Source organism: Arvicola amphibius, chromosome 1 (genome assembly GCF_903992535.2).
Source record: "Arvicola amphibius chromosome 1, mArvAmp1.2, whole genome shotgun sequence".
Classification (NCBI taxonomy): domain Eukaryota; kingdom Metazoa; phylum Chordata; class Mammalia; order Rodentia; family Cricetidae; genus Arvicola; species Arvicola amphibius.
This window is the reverse complement of record NC_052047.1, coordinates 62,367,131-62,388,691: the sequence shown is the minus strand read 5'-3', so window position 1 is coordinate 62,388,691 and position 21,561 is coordinate 62,367,131. Positions and strand designations below refer to the sequence as shown.

Sequence of the window (21,561 nt, the reverse complement as noted above, 5' to 3'; positions counted from 1 at the left end):
TTCCCCAACCCTTATGGTTGTTCTTGGCTGCTGGTTCAGACTCCAAATCTCAGCTCTTGAGACCTGAAGCCTACCCTGTGAGACAAGGAGGGAGCATGGAAGCTGCCTGGGAGCTTTGGGATGTGGGGAATGAGCAGACCTGAGCATCATCAATAAAATATTCATGTGTGTATCTACTGATTTTTTAAAAAAAATCTTCCATTGAATTGCAGCCCCCTTGTCTCCAAGGTGGCACCTAATGAGACCAATAGCAACACAGGGTCCCCTGTTTCACAAGTTGCTTCCTAATGTGCTTTTCAAAAAGGGGTGACATGCCCTGTGAGTTGAGAGGAACATCATTTTGGGTTTCTAAGGCTTCAGGACCCATGTACTTTCATTTGCTGTGAGGTCCCAGGAAATCCCTAGTCAACTGTGGGGACATGAACCTTTATGTGTGTGTGTGTGTGTGTGTGTGTGTGTGTTTATGTGTGTGTGCACGTGCATGTGTGCCTATGGGTGTATGTGTTTGTGCCGGTGAACACATATACACAGTTATGATGCCTATGTATCTGTATGAGTGTAGACATCAGAAGAAAGCCTCAGGGGTTGCTGTTCAGGCACCATCCAGCTTGTGTTTTTGATACACAGACACTGGTATCTAGCTGCCTATTAGCCTAGGCTGGCTAGCCAGCAAGCCTCAGGGGTGCACCTGTCTCCAGCTCACAGCACCAGCTCTGGGCACAGCAAATGTGCACCACCTCTCCTAGCATTTTTATGTGGTTCCTGGGGATGGAGCTCTTGTTTTCGCCTGTCAAGAGCTTTATCTCCTGAGCCATCTCCTTGGTCCCTTGAGTGATTTTTATATGCAGATGCAGGCTTGAAAACTAAATCCAGAGATTTGGGTAGAAGTGGTGAAATTGTCGATCAAAGCCACCTCCGAATTCCCTCTTGGCTTCTTCTAGATCCACGCAGTATTCTGGGAATCTTGGGCATCATACCCCTACTTTGGCTGGAAAGATCTTGGGTTGCCACTGACCTGAGTTAATTGTGGGAACCAAGAGACCCTAGGTAATTTCCTCTGAATCCTGGGAGTTAAATAGAGCCTTCAGTTAAGCACCTGCAGCTTCTAAGAATGATGGAGCCAGCGATTTAAGGTAGGCCTGCAGGCACACAGGGCTCCCACCCCCATTTTTTGTCTGATGTGATGAACTGAAGGTGTATTCCTTAAGTTCATATGTTAAATCACAAGCCTCTGTAGTAGAAGACGAAGTAGATTTGGAGATTTGATGTTTCAAATGCCAAGAGCGAAGCCAGTGAGTTGGGTCCTAATGCAATCTGCCTGGTGTCATCGTGAGAACAGGACATAGTTGTACACAGAGATGAGTGAGGACCCAGAGAGAAGACGGCGTCTGCATCTGCTAGCCATCTCGGAAGTCTATGATGGAAACTTCCAGATCCCTGTGCATAGTTACGGCAGCCACATCAAGTTGGCATGTCAGGCTCTGACGCAAAGGTCCCTTGCTCCTCATGCTGGGGTCCCATGGGGCTAATCTGCTCCCACTGCTCCATTTTCCATGCAGTTGCTCTGGCATCTCTCCAACTCCACTTGGTATTTATTCTTCAGTGACTCTCAAGTTCCTCAGGATGAACCTCAAGCCACTAAACGAGGGAATGAGGCCCTGAAAGACCCAACCCTTCAGGTGGGACTGGACGATAAAGCTCTCTTCTCCTCAGCTGTTCTTCAGGGTGCTTCCTCTTGCTCCCTCAACCACTGCCATCAGCATCGCACCTTCACTATGTAACTCCCCTCGGCCCTGCTACTCATGTCTGCTGGTTCTCAGAAGCTTATCTAATCCACACAACCCTATGGGCTGGGACCACAGCCTGCCTGCCTAGGTTCCTCTGTGCAGCAGCTTTGGGAGGACCGAGCATGGCTGTAGGGATCACAGCAGAGCCATGGACCAATCAACAGTCCTGGTTTCCCTGCTAGTTTCTAAAGCATTTCATGCTCATGAAAGAAAGCCCTAAGAGCTTCAGTGAGTTGGTGGGTAATCCTGCTCAGATTCTGCCCCAGGACAGTTGTTCGAACATAGAGGTCCTCTCCAACAGCATGGCATCAGTGGTCATGGCTCAGCAGCTACCACGTGAGCCTCTCTTTCCAGAAGGCTCTGCTTCCAGGGGACCCAGTTGAGGCATGCGCACCTCTTCTCAGCTTCGTTTCAGCTGCTTCTATGACCTGACTTTCGGTGTGCCTGAACAGAGAAAAGGAGCAGCAGGGAAGGATGGGTACTGCCGCCAGCACCTCACGTACCTGCCTTTAGACCCTCTGCACTTCTGCACAAATTTAGGATGTTACTATAATCTCATACTCCCTGGTCCTCACTGTACCCTGACATCCTCAAACAGGCTTATACCCAGCACTGACTTCAGAGGAGATGCCTGCTAATAGTTCAATTCAACTTACCATTGTCAGGACTGGAACAGAGTGAGTGGTTCCTCCAGCACCTGAGGTCCACTCCCCCACCCTTCATTCCGCTCCCATGCCCCAGGCGGCACTGGGGCCCTAGGGAATGGGGAAGGAGACCTTGACTCACCATGCTCATCCAGCAGGATGTTGTCCGGTTTGATGTCTCTGTAAGGGAAACACAGGCAGAGGAGTGAGCTCCCAGCCGGCTTTGGGGGCCATCACAGGCTCAGGTCAAACAAAGGACAGAGGGTCTCTAGGGTTCTGTCTCTCTCCTTACCTCCCCTCAGAGGTCTAGAGTAAGTATGACAACAGGATCCTTGAGGAGCCAGAGTTTCTTTCTGGACTCCTGAGCAGATTGCCTGACTATTTTGTTCTGGTACATTCTTAATACTGGGCCTTTCAATGCTGGTTGCAATGTTCAGAACAAGCTGTCACCACGTGTGTTGAAATCATTATTCTTCTTGTCATAATAAAGATGGTAGATTAAATGTGAGCCACCACATGTCATCAGGCAGAGGTACTTCTCCACCCTGCTATCTTTCAGCCTTCTTGCCTGAAGATCCCACTGTGTCGCATTGTGTGCACAAGAAAAGACCCCAGATAAAACACCATAAAAACAACCAAAAGAGACTGGGCAGACGGTTCAGTCTGTGAGGTGCCTGTCGTGCAAGCATAAAGACCTGAGGTAGAAACCCTAGCACTCACATAAAATTCAGGTGCCCTGGTGGTGTCTGTAACTCCAGCACTAGGGAGTGGTGGCTACAGGTAGATCTTGGAGCTCACTGGCCAGTCTAACTGAATCTATGAGCTCCAGATTGAGGGAGAGATCCCCAACTAAAAAAAAGTAGAGTGATCAAGAGAGGTTGCTTGACACCAACCTTGCCCCCTTCCCCCCACACACCCACACACACACACCCCACACACGTGCGCACACACACAAATACACACATGCACACACATGTGCACACACACATACACACACACACGCATGCACACACACCAATGTTAATATTCAAGAAGGACTGAAGAATTCACCATCTGGCCTTCATGGGATGGGTCTGCTGAACTTCTCAGGAAACTGAACCACACAGAGCACAGTCTGGAAAGGAGTAGGTTTCTAGAAAGTTCTCTTTGATATTTGATGCTGTCATGCTAGCAAAGGGCCTCTCCAAGCCAAGAAGCAGTTTGTAAGGACAGGACTTTGTTCTCTGATCTGCACATCTGGGAACCCAGCATGGTAACAGTTACTCCTGGGCACACATGAAACTTGAGTGGCCTGGGGATGGAAGGGCAGGCCTGTGACAGCAAGCTTCAGTCCCCCAACTTGCTGTAGCAGCAAAGCCATAGATTTCAGAGACACATGCCCCACACATTTATGGAGTTAATGTCACAGCCTTGGTGAGACAACTAATGACAGTTTTCTTGGAAATAAAGAATAACTGGTCCCGAGTTGCAGAGATGCGCAGGGTGACCGCTGACGCCAGACAATCTCTCCCAGGGGAGGAGGGGAGATGCACAGCATCTCTCTTTCCATTCTGATTCTCATCAGGACTTTTCAAACCCGAGAATTTTGATGAGCACTAGGTAAATAGGCCCTGACACCAGGTTCACGGGACATCCACGAGGCCAAAGAGATTGTGTGTGGAGAAGACAAGGGGGCCCGAAGGGAAGGATGAACTTGATGACAAAATTAAAAAAGGAGCCAGAGGTTCCAGTGTCAGTGTCTGAAAATTAGGTCAGCAAAGGCTAGGTCCCCACCCAGAGTGGCTCCCAGCAAGATCTCTCAAGGGGGAAATACATGTGTCAGGAAGGTGACACAAGCATCTATGGAGGTGTCAGAATGAAACCCACTACTTTCCCCGTTGTGTGTTCAGAAATGATGCACTTGGGCAGATTGTATATCATCAAGCCATTTAAAAATTGGAATGCGGAAGGGAAGGGGCTCCCAATGTCATACCCCAAGCAGAGGATTGAATAGAAGTTGGAGGCTGCTGAGAAAGGGAGAGTCATTCTTCTTTGTGGGAAGTGGCCCCTGGAATGATGCCTATGCCCAGTGGATGGCCTCACAGTCACGCTCATGTGGGCAGCTCTAATTGGATTCCATGTGTTATTTTTAAAAGAAGAAGAAGGAAAAGGAGGAGAAGGAGAAGGAGAAGAAGAAGAAAAGAAGAAGAGGAGGAGGAGGAGGAGGAGGAGGAGGAAGAGGAGGAGGAGGAGAAATCCGGCCCACAATTCTAGCCGAAACTCCCAACTCCACCAGAGGCCTTGCTGGCCATACTCCAGGTCGCTGCCCATATTCCTCCCCCACTCTCTCAGTGCCCACACAGCCGACCCCTGATCCCATCTCCCCTCCTTGTCACTGTATCCCAGTTCACAACTCCAGCAGAAGCACCTCTTTTGACCTAAGACCGTGCTGACTGCCAGAACTTCAGGTAGGCTGCCTGCCCATGAACTATCTCCCCTCTTTCAGTGCTCACCTACCCAAACACCAGTTGCTCCTCCTCTCCTTGTCATGGTATCTCTTTCCCCAGTTCCTGTGGAGAGCCCTGCCCAACTAGAGGCTATACCAGTCACCAGAACTCCCAGTAAGCTGTTCACCCACAGACGTTTCCCATTCTCTCAGTGCCCGCTCAGCCTCCCCTCAATTGCCTCTCTTCTCCTCCCCACCTTGTCTCAGCTTCCTACTCAGGTGGAAACTACAGGCCATGTCTTCTGCCAGAGTTCCAGGAAGGCTGTATGCCTGGGTATCCCCCCTCACTCTCTTGGTTCACCCTGCCTATCCCCAATCTTCCCACCCCTCCTTATCACTGTATCACAACTCCCAGCCCCCTGCTCAACCAGAGACCACCCCAGCCACCTGAAGTCCAGACCCCAACATGAATGGTATCCCTTTTCTCAACCACAGGTCACTCTAGCTAGAAGACCAGGGTGGAAACAGAAACTAAGGAACAAAACACCCAACCAACAAAGACGAACTCGGAAATTGATGACTATATCTATAATCACCTTAAACTCAGACGCCCAGACACCAGCATAAGAACACAAACAACAACAGCCAAGGTGATGTGTCATCACCAGGGCCCAGTTATCCTACCACATCAAGTTCTGGAGAGTCCAACACAGCTGAAGCACAAGAAAAATATCTTAAAATCAACTTTATGAAGATGATAGAGACCCTTAAGAGGACCAAAGACAGTTAAGAAAAACAAACAGTTGAAAGAAATGAATAAAAAGCTCAAGACCTGAAAATGGAAATAAAAGCAATAATCAAACACAAACTGAGGAACTCTGTAAATGAAGAATGTAAGTGAACAGGAATTACAGATACAAACATTAGCAACAGAATACAAGAGAGGGAGGGGAGAGTCTCAGGTGCTGAGGATACAATGGAAGAAATGGATACATTTAGTCAAAAAATGTTATATCTGAAAAATTCCTGACAAAAACATGCAACAAAAATCTGGGGCACTATGAAAAGATCAAACTTAAGAGCAATAGAAATAAAAGAAGGAAAAGAATCCCAGATCAAAGGCCCAGAAAATATTTTCAAAAAAAATGATAGGAGGAAATTTTCCTAACCTAAAGAAGGACATGCTTATAAAGATACAAGAAGCTTACGGAACACTAAATAGATTGGACCAGAAAGGAAAGTCCCCTTCCATATAACAATCAAAACTCCAAACATACAGAATAAAGGGAGAAAGCTGCAAGATAAAAGGCGAATTAACAGACAGAGACAGACCTATTAGAATTACAACCAACTTCTCATTGGAGACTTTAAAAGCCAGCCTTCTGGATAGATGTCCTTCAGACTCTAAGAGACCACTGACACCAGCCCGGACCACTACATCCAGCAAAACTTTGAATCATCATGAATGGAGGAAACAAGATATTTCATGATAAAGTCAAATTTAAACAGTATCTATCCACAAATACAGGCCAATAAAAAGGTACTAGAAGGAAAACTCGAACCCAATGAGATTGTCTACACTCATGAAAATATAAGAAATCAATAATCTCACACCAGCAAAACCAAAAGAAGAGAAGCATGCACACACATACACACCACCACCATCACCGCCACCACCACCACCACCAACAACAACAGCATAACAGGAATTAACAACTGCATCCTGTTATGCCATGTTCAGTTGATATCACTGGGAAGCCTGCTCTTTTCTGAAGGGAAATGAGAAGCAGTGGATCTGGGGAAGAAGAGAGGTAAGGGTGGATATTGGGAGGACTGGGGGTGGGGAGGGAAGGCTGTGGTCAGGCCATATTATATGAGTTAATAACTTAGAAATTTTTAAATATAATTTACATTTTATAACAAAAAAGAAAGAAAAGGGTATGATGTTACCGTGGAGATGTGTTGGGGAAGAGTCGAGAGAGGGGGATGTAGATATGATCAAGAGACACTGGACACATGAATGGAATTTTCAGAGAATAAAATTACAAAATAGCAAGAAAAGTTGTAAGGAAAGAGTCATGTTGACTGTGATGATTTGTACACTAGTACACAAATGATGTAGAGGATGAGGCAGGAGGATCATGGATTCAAGGCCAGCTATGAATGCACTTTGAAAAGAAAGGAAAGAAAAGGGAAGAAAGAGAGCCACACGCATTAAGGCCTGAAGCTGAGGATGTCATGAGGATTGGGGTGACTTTTACTGGGTTGTAGGAATCAGGGCGAAGGTAACTGTGGTCCAATGAACATGAACCCCAAATCACCTGTAGGGTCAGGGTCCAAACATAGCATTAGCACATGATTTGGATGATCTGGCATGCAGGCATGAACAGTGTCACCAAGTTCATATCCACCCAAAACCCCAGAGCATGAGCCTGTTTGGTTATGCAGCCTCGGCAGACATATTCAGAGAAGACTTTAAAGATGAAATTACCCTAGGATCAGGACCTGTCCCGGACCCAGTGAGTTTGGTCTTTCTAGAGTGGATGGAGATGTGGGTGCATAGACAAGGAACAAGGCAGTCTGCAGAGGTGGATGGAGATCCAAGAGAGGAAGTTACAAGCTGAGGAACCAGGGAAAGCTTCTCTCCAGAGTCTTTGGGGTGAAGCATGACCCTGAATGCACTTGGCTTTGAGTTTCAGCCCTGGGAGAGATGGGATTCCAGCTTTTTAAGCCACCAATGCTATGATTATTTGTGATTATCCCCTGACAGAGTGGATGATGAGCTGATGGGGATAAGGCTCCATGGGCAGGTGGGAAGCCCACTGACTCTGGTACAACCTTGGAGGAGCCCATTACCTGTCCACACTCTGTAGTTGCATTAGAAAGGTTTTACTTGCAGTATATTGAACCATGAAAATGGGGCTCTGATGTGACCAGGGGCAGGAGCTGAGAACTCTGACTGCCTAGGTTCAGAGACCAGTCATTCTCCTACCAGTTAGATTATCCCTGTACCTCAGTGTCCTTTGTCAAATGGGTTGAATACCCAGTGCATAGACCATTCCTTTTGTTTCAGGTCTTAGCACAACATAGAGTCTCAAGAGTCTGGGGAGTCTTCTCCGTCTCTGGTCCTCAACAGCACACAGAGTAAAACAGGTCTGACTGATGGACTTGCATCTTAGGAGGACCCAAGGAGGATGTATATGACCAATGACCAACGGCAAGCTGAGACAAGTGCTTTAAAGAGATTAAACCAGGGTCTGGTGGAGACTGGTGGGGTCCTGGTGGGAGCTAGGTGACACAGACTGGCATGTGGCAGGCAAGAAGCAGATTCTCCTCTTACACACAAGGAAGAGGCAGCCAGAGTCCCAGAGGAGGAGGAGTTATCTGAGTGGAAGGTGTTATCCTTCAATGGCCTTCCATCTTGAGGAACATAGCCAAGGTGATGAGTGGCCTTGATTTGTTTTACTTATGCCATGTGCAGAATGTATGGAACTTTCTCCTCCCAAGCATGTCACCTTACCTCAGAATCTGCTGAGGCAGATGCAGTGATGACCTGTATGTACTGTCTTGGAAGACAAGAGCCACCATGTCTGAGCAAGGCCACATGGCCGGGTCTACAGGGGCCCCCAGGAGAAGACAGCAGCCTCCAATTAGTAAATAGCTTGAATGTAGGGACCCCAGTTTTAAGATGAAGTGAGAGAATTTTGCCAAGCACCCCGAGAGCCTGGGAGAGGACCCCAGGGTATACCCAACTGGTAATTATGAACCTCTAAATAGAGGACTCTGAAGAGCTGGGCCTGCATTCTGGAATATAAACCAGGCTGGTTGAAAACCTCCAAGTTAGTAGAAATTACTTGCATGGACATGCTACACTAACCATGTGGTCCTGGATGCTTTCCCTTAGGCCTTGGTTTTTTGCCTCACTGTGGCTCCCAGGAGGCTCAGTGTGCCTCCCCAACTGAGTGCTAAACCAGGCAGGAGTTAGCACTACAGGACCATTTTGAAGGAGCTTGGGAGAACTCCATGGCAGGTCCTCCAACTTTTAGAAAGTGAGTTAGACTTTGTCTGGGTGTGATTTCTTTTGAGCAAGGCATGGGCCAAGCTGGTCAGAAGAGGTGGTGGCCTGGGGGTGGGGCTCCTGGGATTTAACAGTGTCTTTTCTGGGCAGAACATCCTATCAGAGGCTGATTCGGTGCTTCCAGGTCCATTTTCTTCAAGTCTATTCTTCACAATGATTGTATCTCAGCTCTGGAGCGTCTCCCTGCTGAAAACGAGCTGCTGTGTGGTCACAAAGGACATGAGCAGTGTGGTGTGGATGGGGGTGGTTGCTACAATATCTGCTCAGGACAGACTCATCATTTCTGAGCCAGGCAAGATGACACTCCAATAGAATGTATGCCTGGGAGGCTATCAAACCTGGGCTTGCCCTGGAATGAACCCCAACCCCTGCTCAGGAACGTTGTAAAATGTCAGCTGTGTGTGCTATTTTTAAAAACAGCACAGATAGATGGCCAAGGAGGGCCAGGAGACTGTTTCTGCCTCTGCCCTTTGCTGGGACTTCTTAATATTCTACACTGGTGATCTCAGTCAGTGATGGAGGCAGTTGAAAAGCCTAGAGGGGATTTAATTTTCATTTCCCTAATTGCTAAGGCGTTGAACACTTTTAAAGATAGTCCTTAGTCATGTCTCTTTTTAATTTCTTCTATTGAGAATTCTGTTCAGATCGATAGCCCAGTTTTTGATTGGGTTGTTTGTTTTTTAACCTCTCTGTATATTCTAAACACTGATTGGCTGTCATCTTTGGTCATTCTCAGGTCCACGCTGTCTGACTGGATGAGGGCTGGAGGGCTCTCAGTGGGAAACTGAGATACATGCTTACTGCTCTTTATTCTTTTAATTCAGGATACTTTGTATTTATCGTCTCCCACATTTAGACTGTGACCTAATGGCTTTGCAAAGCCCTGCTTGGGGGTAGTGGCTTCCTCAGCTATGCCAAGAGAAGCCACCAATATGGTAATGCTAATTAATTCAGTTCAGTTGATATGCTCAGTGCAAATCTCCATGAACATGGCCTTGCGTTCCTCCAGTGTTGTCCACCGTGTCCTCATCCTCGACTGATTGTCCCCTAGCTTGATTCCACGTCCCAGGTCCGTTCTCCCCTCTCAAACTCTTAACTCTCTCCTGACCTCCCCATCAGAATCCAATATTCAGTTAGAACTAGCTTCCTTACCTCAAGGTAGGGATGCCTCAGGAGAAAAGCACAACCACCATAATTATTGTCACCCTAAATCACCATCCAAAATCAGCATATGGCCCTTCAAGATCTCGCTTCCCCCCATGACTACTTTCTCACTTCAACCCTCAGCGTCTTAGATCCCCAGAGTAGAGTCCTGCAATCGGCCTTCATTCCCTTCTCCTACAGTCCACAGCCAACCAAGCAACAGGTCCCCTTGCTCCCACTGCAGAGCAGCGTCTCCTCGGGCACCCTGTGTGTCCTCACAACACAGCAGCCACCCTCTCGTGAGTTGCTTGATGAGGAAATGAGAAATAGGATGTGCCACTTTACGAAGAGAGTGCTGAGCAGTATAGTGTTATGAGACTGAGACTATGGGAACTTGAACAAATACTCTTGCCTGTGCCTAGACTGTGCGCTTACTACTGACTGGGGCTATCTGGCACAGCCTGGGCTCCGAGGCTAGACTATGAGGCAGGTAGCTGAACTGAAGATGGGGCAACTTCAATATACTGGCAGGAATTTGTTTACCTAACCAGGAATGGAACAACAGGCACACAGGGCAGGAGGAACTTTCCTGTGGGGTCATCACGTGTACGGTCTGTCCTACCTGGAACTATTATGTCAGACACACTAAACTTACAGAACTCACTCCCTGCCTTGCAGCCCAGTAACCTAGATCTGTCTATCTGCATCTGCGTCCATCTGTATGTCCCAGGCTGCATAGCTGAGCAGTTTTACCCTGTGGTACTTTGCAGTACCCTTACCAAGAAGGACTATTCTCAAATATGAATGGATTCCCCCTTTTCCTTTACTGATCTCAGCTCCCCAGTCCCTTGTCGCTTCGAGCCTTTATTTCTTCCCATGTCCCCATCACCCAACTTGAGAGGCTTGCTTACTAATTAGCTTTCACGAGAGCGGGTGGTTTCCTGTGGTTTTGTCTCCAGGACCAAGGACAACACCAGCGAACACAAAAATCACAGTTGGTTCTGTGGTACAACGGATGAATGCATGTGCCCACCTAGAAGGTCTGGACCTGATCTGGGTTGGCTGCCTCAAGACTTTCCAGGTGGCTAAAGGTCAGCAGCATCAGGAGCTTCAGCTTCCTGCGCTAGTCCCAGACTTCCACTCTGTAGGCAAGGCCCCAAACCTGCATTTTCTTCCAGTCTCGGTGGGGAGTTATCACCCTGCTCTGCTTACAGGGTGCTGTGATTTGAATATGTTCCTTCATCCCCAGCTCATGTTGAAAGGATTTGGAAGAGAGGCTTTGACATGAAGTAATGAGGGTGGCTCCCCTAGAGCTCAGGAGAGACCCAAGCCAGCAGCTTGCTCAGCCTCCCATGCAATGCTTGTGTTGTGTTATAATGTAACACAAACCCTAGTGTTGGCACATTGGGCACCACAGATCTCATTTGTATAAATCACCCAGCACAAGGTATCCTTGCGGCAACAGAAAGCCTACTATGCCAGGGCAAACATAGTTAGCTGAATTGCCTCACAATGGGAGGCTGAGCACCCCAGGCTCATTCAGGAAAAAAGTGATTAGGGAAAATTTTATCTCTACTCCCACATTCCCAGCATGAGATGCAAGCTCATTAAAACATAGGTCCATGGTGGCCATATCTGCTTTCTCTGGAGGCTGTTTTAGCTTCTGAGGCCCTTGGACACTATGGTTAAAGTGCACTCAGTTTGACTGGCACAGAGCGGGAGGAGGTATTCCCTTGGTGGCTCATGAAAGAGTACACACGGGTGGCAGAGGAACAGCCTGGCAGGACAAATGCAGCTCATTAGGAGGGCAGCATGCAAGCACCACCATCATCCCTCATCCCCACCTGCCCATGGCCCCCTGCAGAGTGGCATTATGGGAAAAGGGATTTCTGTCTTATTTTACAAGGGAGCCAGGGTTTGCCTGCAGAATCTGCATGGCACTCTCTAAACGAACTGATACCATGGGGTTGCTATTTTTAGGGCCCAGGTGCTGACAATTTTGCCCACTAGATCATGCTGCTAGAATGTATGAGCATTGCAGAGTCTCGGACTGTCAGTGTTGGAAGCTACCTTTGGATTCTACATGAAAACAACTAGCCCTGGGTCTCATAGCCTGTCTGAGACTCAGTTTCCTCATCTATATAGTAGGCTAATTAAGCATTGTGTCTGCCTTCAAGGGAGAGAGGATTAGGGGAGCTGCCAGGGAACCTGTGTGCAGAAGGACAGTGGTGGGACAAGAGGCTGTCCCATGACAAAGCAAGTGCTTTGGAAACACCAAAGAGTGCCAGGTGGAAGTGGTGACATAGGCCCATAACACAGTTCCTGAAGAAGTTAAGGAAGGGGGATTATGAGTTCAAGGCCAGCCTGGACGATATGATGAGACTGTGTCTCAAAATAAAAATTACAAAGTTGGCCAGAGATAGAGTTCAATGGCCAAATGCCATCACAGCACATCCTGGGATCAATGTCACCCACTGGGAGTAAAGATGGATGGGCTCCATCAGGCTTTGTAAGCAATGAGGCTAGAAGAGGTGCTTGGGCCAGGTCAAGCATGGGTGTGAAGTGGTTGAGAACCCCCAAGTTTCATGGAGGATGGTGGAGGCCAAGAGGGTGGGCGATGACCTCAGGAAACACGCTCACCTCATTCAGTCTCACTAGGTTGTGCTTGAGAAAAAAAATTATTCTCTAGAAGTCCACATTTCATCCTGATTAGATGGAGGAGGGGCCACCACTGCCTCCGATATTGATCTCTTTGATCTCAGATACTAGTCAGTCTTTCTGACAAGGAAAAGGAGAAACTCATTTGGTGAGCAGTGGCATCTAGAAATAACTAGTGCTGTGCTTTATTTTTATAACATCGTGTGTGTGTGTGCGCGCACGCGCGCGCGTGTGTGTATATCATGTGTGGAGGACAAAGGGCAACTTGTGGCAACTCTGTCCTCCCTTTCCACACTCAGGAAGCCAGGAATCCAACTCAGGTTGTCAGGCTTAGTGGCAAGTGCCTTTACCTCCTAAGCCATCTTGCCGGCCTGACTAACAAACACTATGTTGACTTGACCTGATCGATGTTTGTGGTCTGGATACTAGTGCCCCCCATTCACATCAAAAACCCGGGTCTAAGTACAGTAAAAAGAGGTACAGGTGGTACTCAGGAAGTGACTGGGTCCTGTGTGCTCCCCCTCACTGAGGAATCAGTACCTTCGCTGAAGAAGTTGGAGGAACCTTCTCTCTTGGCGAGGACCCAGAGACACAGCATTTGTGGGAGAATGCTGGTCCTGCTAGCCCTGACCTTGATCTCTCCAGACTCGAGAACTGTGAGCCATGCATTGCTGCTGTTAATAAGCTACCTGGTCTAAGGTGCTTTGCTATGGCCGTCTGAACAGACTAAAGCAGCCATCCGCTATTCATCACACACAGAGCTGCTGCTTCTCTGAAGGGCAGATTGACTGCGTTTCTGGAACTAATGTGTCATAGCAAAAAGCATTAGGACTATCAGAGAATATGAGCCATCAGTACCAGGAAATATACAGATGTGGCAAGAATTATAATAACAGAGAATTCACTGGGGTTCCTGCAACAAGTTACCACAATTGGGTGGCTAGAGTTCAATCTCCAAGTGTCTGCGGGCTATGCTCCCTTTGAGGACTCTAAGGGAGAGTCCTTCCTGCCTCAGCCAGCTTTGGGTGGCTCCTAGAGACGTGAGACTTGCAACAACACCCTTTTCACACCGTCTTCTTTCTTCCCTGCCTGGGATGGTCTTTTCTCTTTTTTAAGGTCCTGTTTACTGAAGTTAGGGTTCACCTTATCTAGCATGATCTCATTCCATTTCTGTCTGAATTACATCAGCAGAGATCCTATTTCCATATGAGGTAATAGTTTGAGGTCTCAGACAGATGATAATTTGAGGATACAGTACAGTCACTGTAGTGGTTTGAATACAAATGGCCCCATAGATTCATAGGGATGTCATTATTGGAGGTGTGGCCTTTTGGAGTAATTGTCCCACAGGTGCTGGGATTTGATGTCTCAGAAGTCCAAGCCAGGCCTAGTGGCTCACTCTTCTCTTCCTGCTGCCTGCCAATCTAGATGTATAACTCCCGGCTACCATGCCTGCCTACATATGGTCATGCTTCCTGCCATGATGATAATGAACTAGACTGCTGGACTGTAAGCCAACCCCAATTAAATGCTTTCATTTATGAGAGCTGTCATAGCCATGGTGTCTCTTCACAGCAATAGAACCCTAACTTATACAACCACCGACTCACTGAAAACAGGGCAGAGATCATGAGGGCTGAGTCCATCTGGTAATCATGACTAAAGGGACAAGGAAGAATCCAGGCAGGAGCCGACACTCTCAGGTTAAAGAAGGATGATCATTGTGTGATGGGAGGAGTTCAGAGATGCAGGTTTAAGAGGAGGTTGGCAGGGAGGAATAGGGTAGATGACAAAGGTCTTCCCAGGAACCCCACAAGTCAAGGAAGTAGGCAGTCATGGCAGTTCAGGTCCTGGAAACCATTTGATGGCGTTCCCTTCTCGGGAATGGGAAGCTTGAGCGAGGCCCAAGCGGAGGGAAGGAAGGATGGTGGTGTATGGGCTGGACATGCTGTGTTGGGTGTGTGTGACTGGGAGATGTCCTGGTGGAGCTGACCAACTGATAAGCAAGCAAACCAAGAAGGAAGGAAGAGGGAGATTCACAATGGGGACATGGACCACACCTCCAGGCCTGTTTAGAGACACCCCAAGAAGTCCTGGCTAACACAGATCCATAGTAATGCATGTGAATGGTTAAAAGCTGGACTTCTCACTCCTTTCTGATGTCAGGGCTGTCTCCACACAAGAGAATCACAGCTCTAAAGTTTCTTTCATGCCAGAAAGGCTGCCGAGGCTCTAGGCTGACCCCAATCACAGCTTTCGGGTGCGTGAGTGATGTGCTTGACTTGGAGTTCAAATTAGGGAACCTTTTCTGACCTCAGGTGTGAATATGATGAGGCTCCCCATCAAGCTCTGGGGCCTCTGCTTCTCAGGGGCTCTGGTGAGCTCATGCCAATCTAAAAGCTTTACTGGGCCCATGGAAAAATGAAACAAGCAAGCAAGCAAGCAAATCTTAGTGTCTCCTCTTCTAGTTTGCAATCACTTGCATAAATCAATCTGAATTATGAAATGAGTGGCACAAGAGGAGAAGTAGGACTTTGGTCTGAGAGACTGAGACTCCCTTTCCTTGTGCTGTGGCCATGGGCTCAGTACATGTGCTTATTGTTCGGTCATGACTGTAAGGGCAGAGATGCAGCCGAAATCTTATTTAACAGTCCATTGATCCAGAAACGTTGGGAGTGGGGCTATCACATCCTTTTCAAACATTTAGAAACTTTGAGTCCCATGTATGGTGAAATATTAATGACACTTTTCTTGGGAGGATGGCAGTTCAAATAGCAAAGACAACATCTCATAAGAGAAAAAGAGTTAAGGGCAGGGAGGGACCAGAAATCTTGGGTTACTGAATACTTCAGGGCTCCTGAGGAAAGAATCTCAGTGTTGGCAAATATAACCAACACATCTATGGTCTATCTAGATGAAGACAGGACAAAGGGAGTGCCAGGGTGTCCTGGTTAGTCCTATTAACTTGATCCTGCTGAGAGTCACCTTGGAAGAGGAAACTTCAATTGTCCAGACTGGCATGTCTGTAGAGGGTTCTCTTGATTGCCAGTTGATATAGGAAGGGCCCAGCCCACTATGAGTGGCACCAGCCCCAGGCAAGTGGGCCTGGGCTGTTCAAGAAACCTCTCTGAACATGAGCTCAGGACTGAGTGATTATTATTCCTCCATGAGTTCTGCTTTGAGTTCTCAAGTTCTTGTCCTCACTTCCCTCAGTGATGGGTTGTGACCTGGAAGTGTAGGCCAAACAAACCCTTCCTCAGGTAAATTGTTCTGATCATAGCATTTTATCCCTGCAACAGAATGAAACTAGGTTATGGGCCATGGCTCACTTCATGAAGCTTTGATCTTTCTTCCTAACAGTTCAGAAGTCATTAAAACGTGTGCCCAACCTTCACCTTCCACATCTCCTATTCTTCTGGCTGCTCTGGTTGCAGATCCTTTCCCTTTCCTTCCTCAAATGTAAGTCCTGGTGTCCATGTCCCCTGAATGAGGTTGGCCGTGTTGTACAAGCTCTATGAACCAGAACAGATCCTGTGTGGGTCACCCAAAATAATTTATCTGAGAATATTTATGCTGACTTTTGACTTTATTACAAACAGCTCTGAAAATTGCCTTACATTACACAAACCATCAATGGGTTATACAGTATATGTTAAAAAAAGACAGAGTTGGGGCACAGACTCCCTTTAGTCCTTGTACTGACTTTCCTAAGTGCTAGAGACATCTCTGGGCAGAGTTCAGCAACTGTGTTCTGTGTTTAAGTTTTGTTTTTGTGAATAAAGTTTTATTAGGATATCCTTGCTTCTATTCATTCAGGGATGCATTGCTAACATGGCTATTCCATGCTGCCATGCTTTGTGAGCCTGTAGTTTCCATCCTGTACCTTCCCCTCTCCTCCTAGTCCATCTGGTTTCATGTCATCTTCACACCAACATCAGAGGGATCACCACAAGGAGCAGGCTCAAGACTGACACAGATTCTCCATGAGTAGACCTGAGACAGGCTCTTCTGGACCCTCTTTACGACTCAATTTCATCTCAGACTCTGTCTTTGGTTTTTATAAAAAACGAACAAACAAAAGTGCTAAATCAGTGCCCTGGTGAGTTTTTATTGCCAACTTCACACAGCTTAGAGTCCCCCAGGAAGAGAAAACCTCAATTGAAACATTATCCTGACCAGATTAGACTGTGGCACAAATGGTCTCTACCCTTGCCCAGCACCCTCTTTTAAGAGACAATGAGAACCCACATCAAGAGTCACCAAGTTCGGTTGGCCAGTGGGAGGATGGAAGGAGATGTCTCTTCCTTCTGAAGCCACGTGAGAGCTGCCTGTCAGAGCAGATGTATGGCATCCTGTCCCGGTGAAATGCCCACTGCTTGCTCCCTGGTGTTCTAAGCAACCAAATTAAAATTGAGAATGGGAGATACAGGTAGGTGAGAGGGAATTAGGTTTGACCTTTAGATAGCAGTGGCTGAACTAAAGGACATATATTTGTAGGCAACCAGAGAGAGCTCTTTCAGGGCTGGCAGAACGACATGAGGTATGGGGACAGATACTCGCTGCATTCTCAGGGTGTTTCTTTATACACAAGCATGAGGACAGAGACACCACGCCTCCACATATCTCCATTCAAGCTGCAAGAGGCAAAGTTAAGAAGCAGCAGTGTGCCAGTGGGGTTGAGAAATTTCTAGAGTTTTTCCTTGACAGTTCTGTACACACTCCATGGCTGGAGCCAGTCCTGTGGTCATAGCTAACACAGAGTCAGATTGAGAATTTATTCTAGACAGTCATGTGCCTCACTACAGTTCAGTTCTACAGAGCCTGGGAAGGACAGCTGTTGGGACAGCTTAGTATGTCTGCCATAGCAGGGAGACATACTAGGGAGACCCCTTCTCCATCCCAGTTAAAGGCAATGTCTAGATTGGAGAATCTTCCATGTGACACCTCACAGTTGAGCTGATGCTCTGTCTCCATCAAGTGTGTGCCAACAGCAAGTCCTGGGCTGTCTTTAGAACTAAAAGTGGTAGAAAGTAGAAAGAGAAAGAGCTACACATAGTAGCTCTCCTATAAAACCTTTTGTTCTTGGAGAGAGACCAGACCATTGGTCACCAAGACTGCTTGGGCATATACCCCATGGTATAAAACATGCTGCCATCCCTCCATGCCTGGATATTTTCATTCATAACTGTGGATACAAATAGGTCTCATTCATAGGCTGTCCCTCACTGCAGATGGGAAATGCTCTGGATCCTAAAAGACTTAAAGTTTAAAGTGGACTAGACTTGGTTTGTAGTTATCAAATTCTCCTGGAATGAGCAGAATCTACCTCTCTTAAATCATTGCTGTGACAGGATACTTAAGACTAGGTTATTTATTCAGGAGATAAGGTTGTTTAGCCCAGTGTTCTGGATGTTGCAAGTACAGGATCAGGTGGCCACACTTGGTGAGGGCCTCCTGCTTCATCACAACATGGAGGGTCATGGAAGTGCAAGAGATGTAAGCTCACTCTGCTGTGGGAAAATGGTCTGTACCCTGTCATTTGTATTTTAAATAAATGCTGATTGGCCAGTAGCCAGGCAGGAAGTATAGGCAGGACAACCAGGCAGGAAGTAGAGGTGGGGCAACCAGAATTCTGGGAACAGGGAAGTTTCAGTCTGCAGTCATCACCCAGACACAGAGAATGTCAGAGATAGAGCAAGCAAGATGTAACTGCCTCATCAAAAAAGGTACCAAGTCACATGGCTAACACAGACAAGAATTATGGGCTAATATAAGTTATAAGAGCTAATAAGAAGCCTGAGCTAATAGGCCAATCAGTTTATAACTAATGTAAACCTCTGTATTTATTTGCGACTAAATGGCTGTGGGATCAGGTGGGACAGAAACCTCTGTCAACATCGCTTTGTAACATCCCAATCTCTGCCAGTAACCAGCTCAGTCCCCCAAGAGTGAGAGCTTACACTGTGAGAATTAACCCAGCTCTGAGTGATGTTAATTCTCCCATGTGAAGGAGCCCTCAAGGCCCAAACATGTGCAAGATATCACTGTCTTTCAAATCTGTTACTTTGGGTGCTGAACTCCAATATGAGTTCTGAGGAGTGTTGTCAGAGGTTTCTGTCCCACCTGGACTTCCAGCCATTCAATTCCAAAGAAATAAACAGAGACCTACATTAATTATAAACTGGTTGCCCTATTAGCTCAGGCTTCTTAATAACTCTTACATCCTGCATTAACCCATAATTCTTGTTTGTGTTAGCCACATGGTTTGGTACCTTTTATCAGTAAGGCATTCTCATCTTGCATCCTCTGTGTCTGGACTGCAGACTGAACCTTTCCTCTTTCCAGAATTCTCCTGTTCTGGTCACCCCACCTATACTTCCTGCCTGGCTACTGGCCAATAAGCATTTTATTAAACCAGTACAACTGACAAGCCTTTACAGGATACATGACCATCGTCCCATGGCAGGAGAAGACAGATCATATTCCTGCCCTATCACTCCCCAGGCGCCTACTACTCCAAGGTGGCAGGCCAGTCACTAGGGCATGGGTGGGATGGAAGCAAAAGCTATTTGATTTACATGTCTCAGCGGTGAAGATTATGTAACACGTTAGCCAAGGTCACATTTCCTACTTAAAAGTTGGCTTGTAGCCACTCAAGTTCGGCAGCTGCACTGTGTTGCTTAAGCCTTAGTGTCAACACTGGGTTGGCAGAAGCTGCCAGCCCCATATGTCACTGCTCTGCCTTGGTCATCGCCTTCCCGCCATCTCCCACTAGGACGCCCCAGCTTCTCTTGGGATGGGTGGAGTAGGGCAGAGGCTGTTGTCCAACCAGATGGCTGTGTCTAGATCCTTCACCATGTAAGCCAGTTTCCTTGTCACTCTGACCCTCCCCACTGGGTTTCAGTTTTGCTCTTGGAGGGCACTCGGTTTTGGCATCTTTACCCTTCCTTTCAGCAAATCAAACACCATACAAAGAGCTCTGCTCCGGGAGCCTGTGGTCTTTCCTGCTTTTGAGGGCAAATGGCCTCTCATGCCACTTTGATGAAAGCATCTTCACGGTCTCATCCAGCTCCATATTACATTTCTATATCAGCTTCACTCCCAGGGGAAAAGGGAGTGCTTTCCAAGGGAGAAGGGCCACTTATTTTTTTTTTCTTCTAAAATTAAAAACTAGATGTGGCATGAAGGGGAAGTATGAAACACTGGCTCGGGCAAGTGTGGACTTAAGCTCTCCCAGTCTGCTCTTATCCTCATCCTCCCAGGTCCACAACATGCACAGCTGCACACGGGAGTGGTTTGGAGGAGCAGGCCTGACAGGGCCAGGTGAGGGTCACAGGCATAGACCCTTGGGGTGTGGTGGGCATGTGATTGGCAGCCACCTTCAAGGCCACCAACAATACTGTTGAATCGCATCTGCTTTTCAAACTTTGCAAACAAGGAACCTGATATCAACTTAAACAAAGACAAGATGACCCATGTCATCTGCAAAAATTTCAAGTGTTCCTGTTTGTTACAGGAACATCATAGGGGCTCCCAGGAGGCTAGATACATCAATTGCTATGGCAGCTACCACATGGGGTCAGACGACCGAGTCACTGTGCCTCTCCCCACATGAATGTGTTGCTTTGGTCTTCAAAGGCCCTGTCTTTCTTCATGTGTCATCTCACCTTGTGGCCTGTCACCTGGGGATGTGTTCTACGCACATTCCACTTTATGAGGAAGAAAACAAGAGCCCAAGAGATCAATAGGCTTGCTGCTGTAACATGGAGAGCAAGTGGCAGAGCCCTGCTCCAGCCCGTTGAGGAATATTTCACTCTTCCTCGTTATTTCCCAGGACAGGAGGGGGAGGGGACAGATGGGCTGAGCTGTGCTGGGACAACACCTGCATCTCAGTACCAGTGTGTGTCCTTTCTCTTATTAATCTTCACAGAAACTCTGAGACTAGGGAAGGGAAGTAGATCCGGATGGAGGGAATTGAGGCAGGTTTCCACAGTGAGAAGGGCTAGAGCGTGCATCATCAGGACCTGTTCCCTGCAGTGGGACTCTCGGTTCCTGCCATCACGCTTGCTTTCCACTGATAAATTATTAAGGAAATGAATGTGGCCTGTGAGCACACATCTGTGTGTGTGTGTGTGTGTGTGTGTGTGTGTGTGTGTGTGTGTGTGTACACAGGCACATGTGTGGACATACATGCAGAGGGCAAAGACTGACACTGGGGTATCTTCCATAGTCACCCATTTACTTCTTTGGGACAGGGTCCCTCACTGACTGGGCTATGCTGGCTGACCAGTGAGCCCCGGGGATCCTGTGTGCCCTTCCCCAGTGTTGGCATTATAGTCAATGCCTGCTTTTTATATAGGTCCCGATGGTTTGAGCTTTGGTCCTCATGCTTACGCACCTAGTGCTTGGTGGATGAAGACATCTCCCCAGCCCCTGCACAGGCATCCCACAGAAGCAAACCTAGGCAGGGGACACATTAAGAGACTGCCCACAGCGGCTGCCCTCCCACACTTTCAGCAAACAAATTGGCGAGGGTTCAGGGCTGAGTCAGCTGCCTCTAAAGCCGCCAGGGAAAGTCCCCATCCTCAGCAGCTTGAGTCTCGGCAGCTCACCTCAGAGACGGGCAAACACACACTCAAGCTCCAGTGAGTCACTAATCAGTTCGTTTCGGAAAATGAGTAATAGTATCCACATCGATGATAAGCTCCTCTTAACTTTTCAATCTGCCACAGGAAATCTTGATAAGTTCCACTTATTGCTGCTCGCCACAGGAATGTGCATCTTCATGCGTGAACTGAGATTTGTCACAACATAGAAGTTGCTCCT

At 47.5% G+C, this 21,561-nt stretch overlaps 1 protein-coding gene across 2 annotated transcripts in view; it reads right to left on the bottom strand.

Moving 5' to 3' along the window:
• Stk32b (serine/threonine kinase 32B) overlaps nt 1–21,561 on the bottom strand; it is a 243,030-nt gene that overhangs the window by 43,504 nt on the left and 177,965 nt on the right. For both annotated transcript variants that reach the window (XM_038327503.1, XM_038327509.1), the window contains exon 5: nt 2,574–2,611. In XM_038327503.1, coding sequence (XP_038183431.1) covers nt 2,574–2,611 — 38 coding nt within the window. The remainder of the gene's footprint in view (nt 1–2,573; nt 2,612–21,561) is intronic.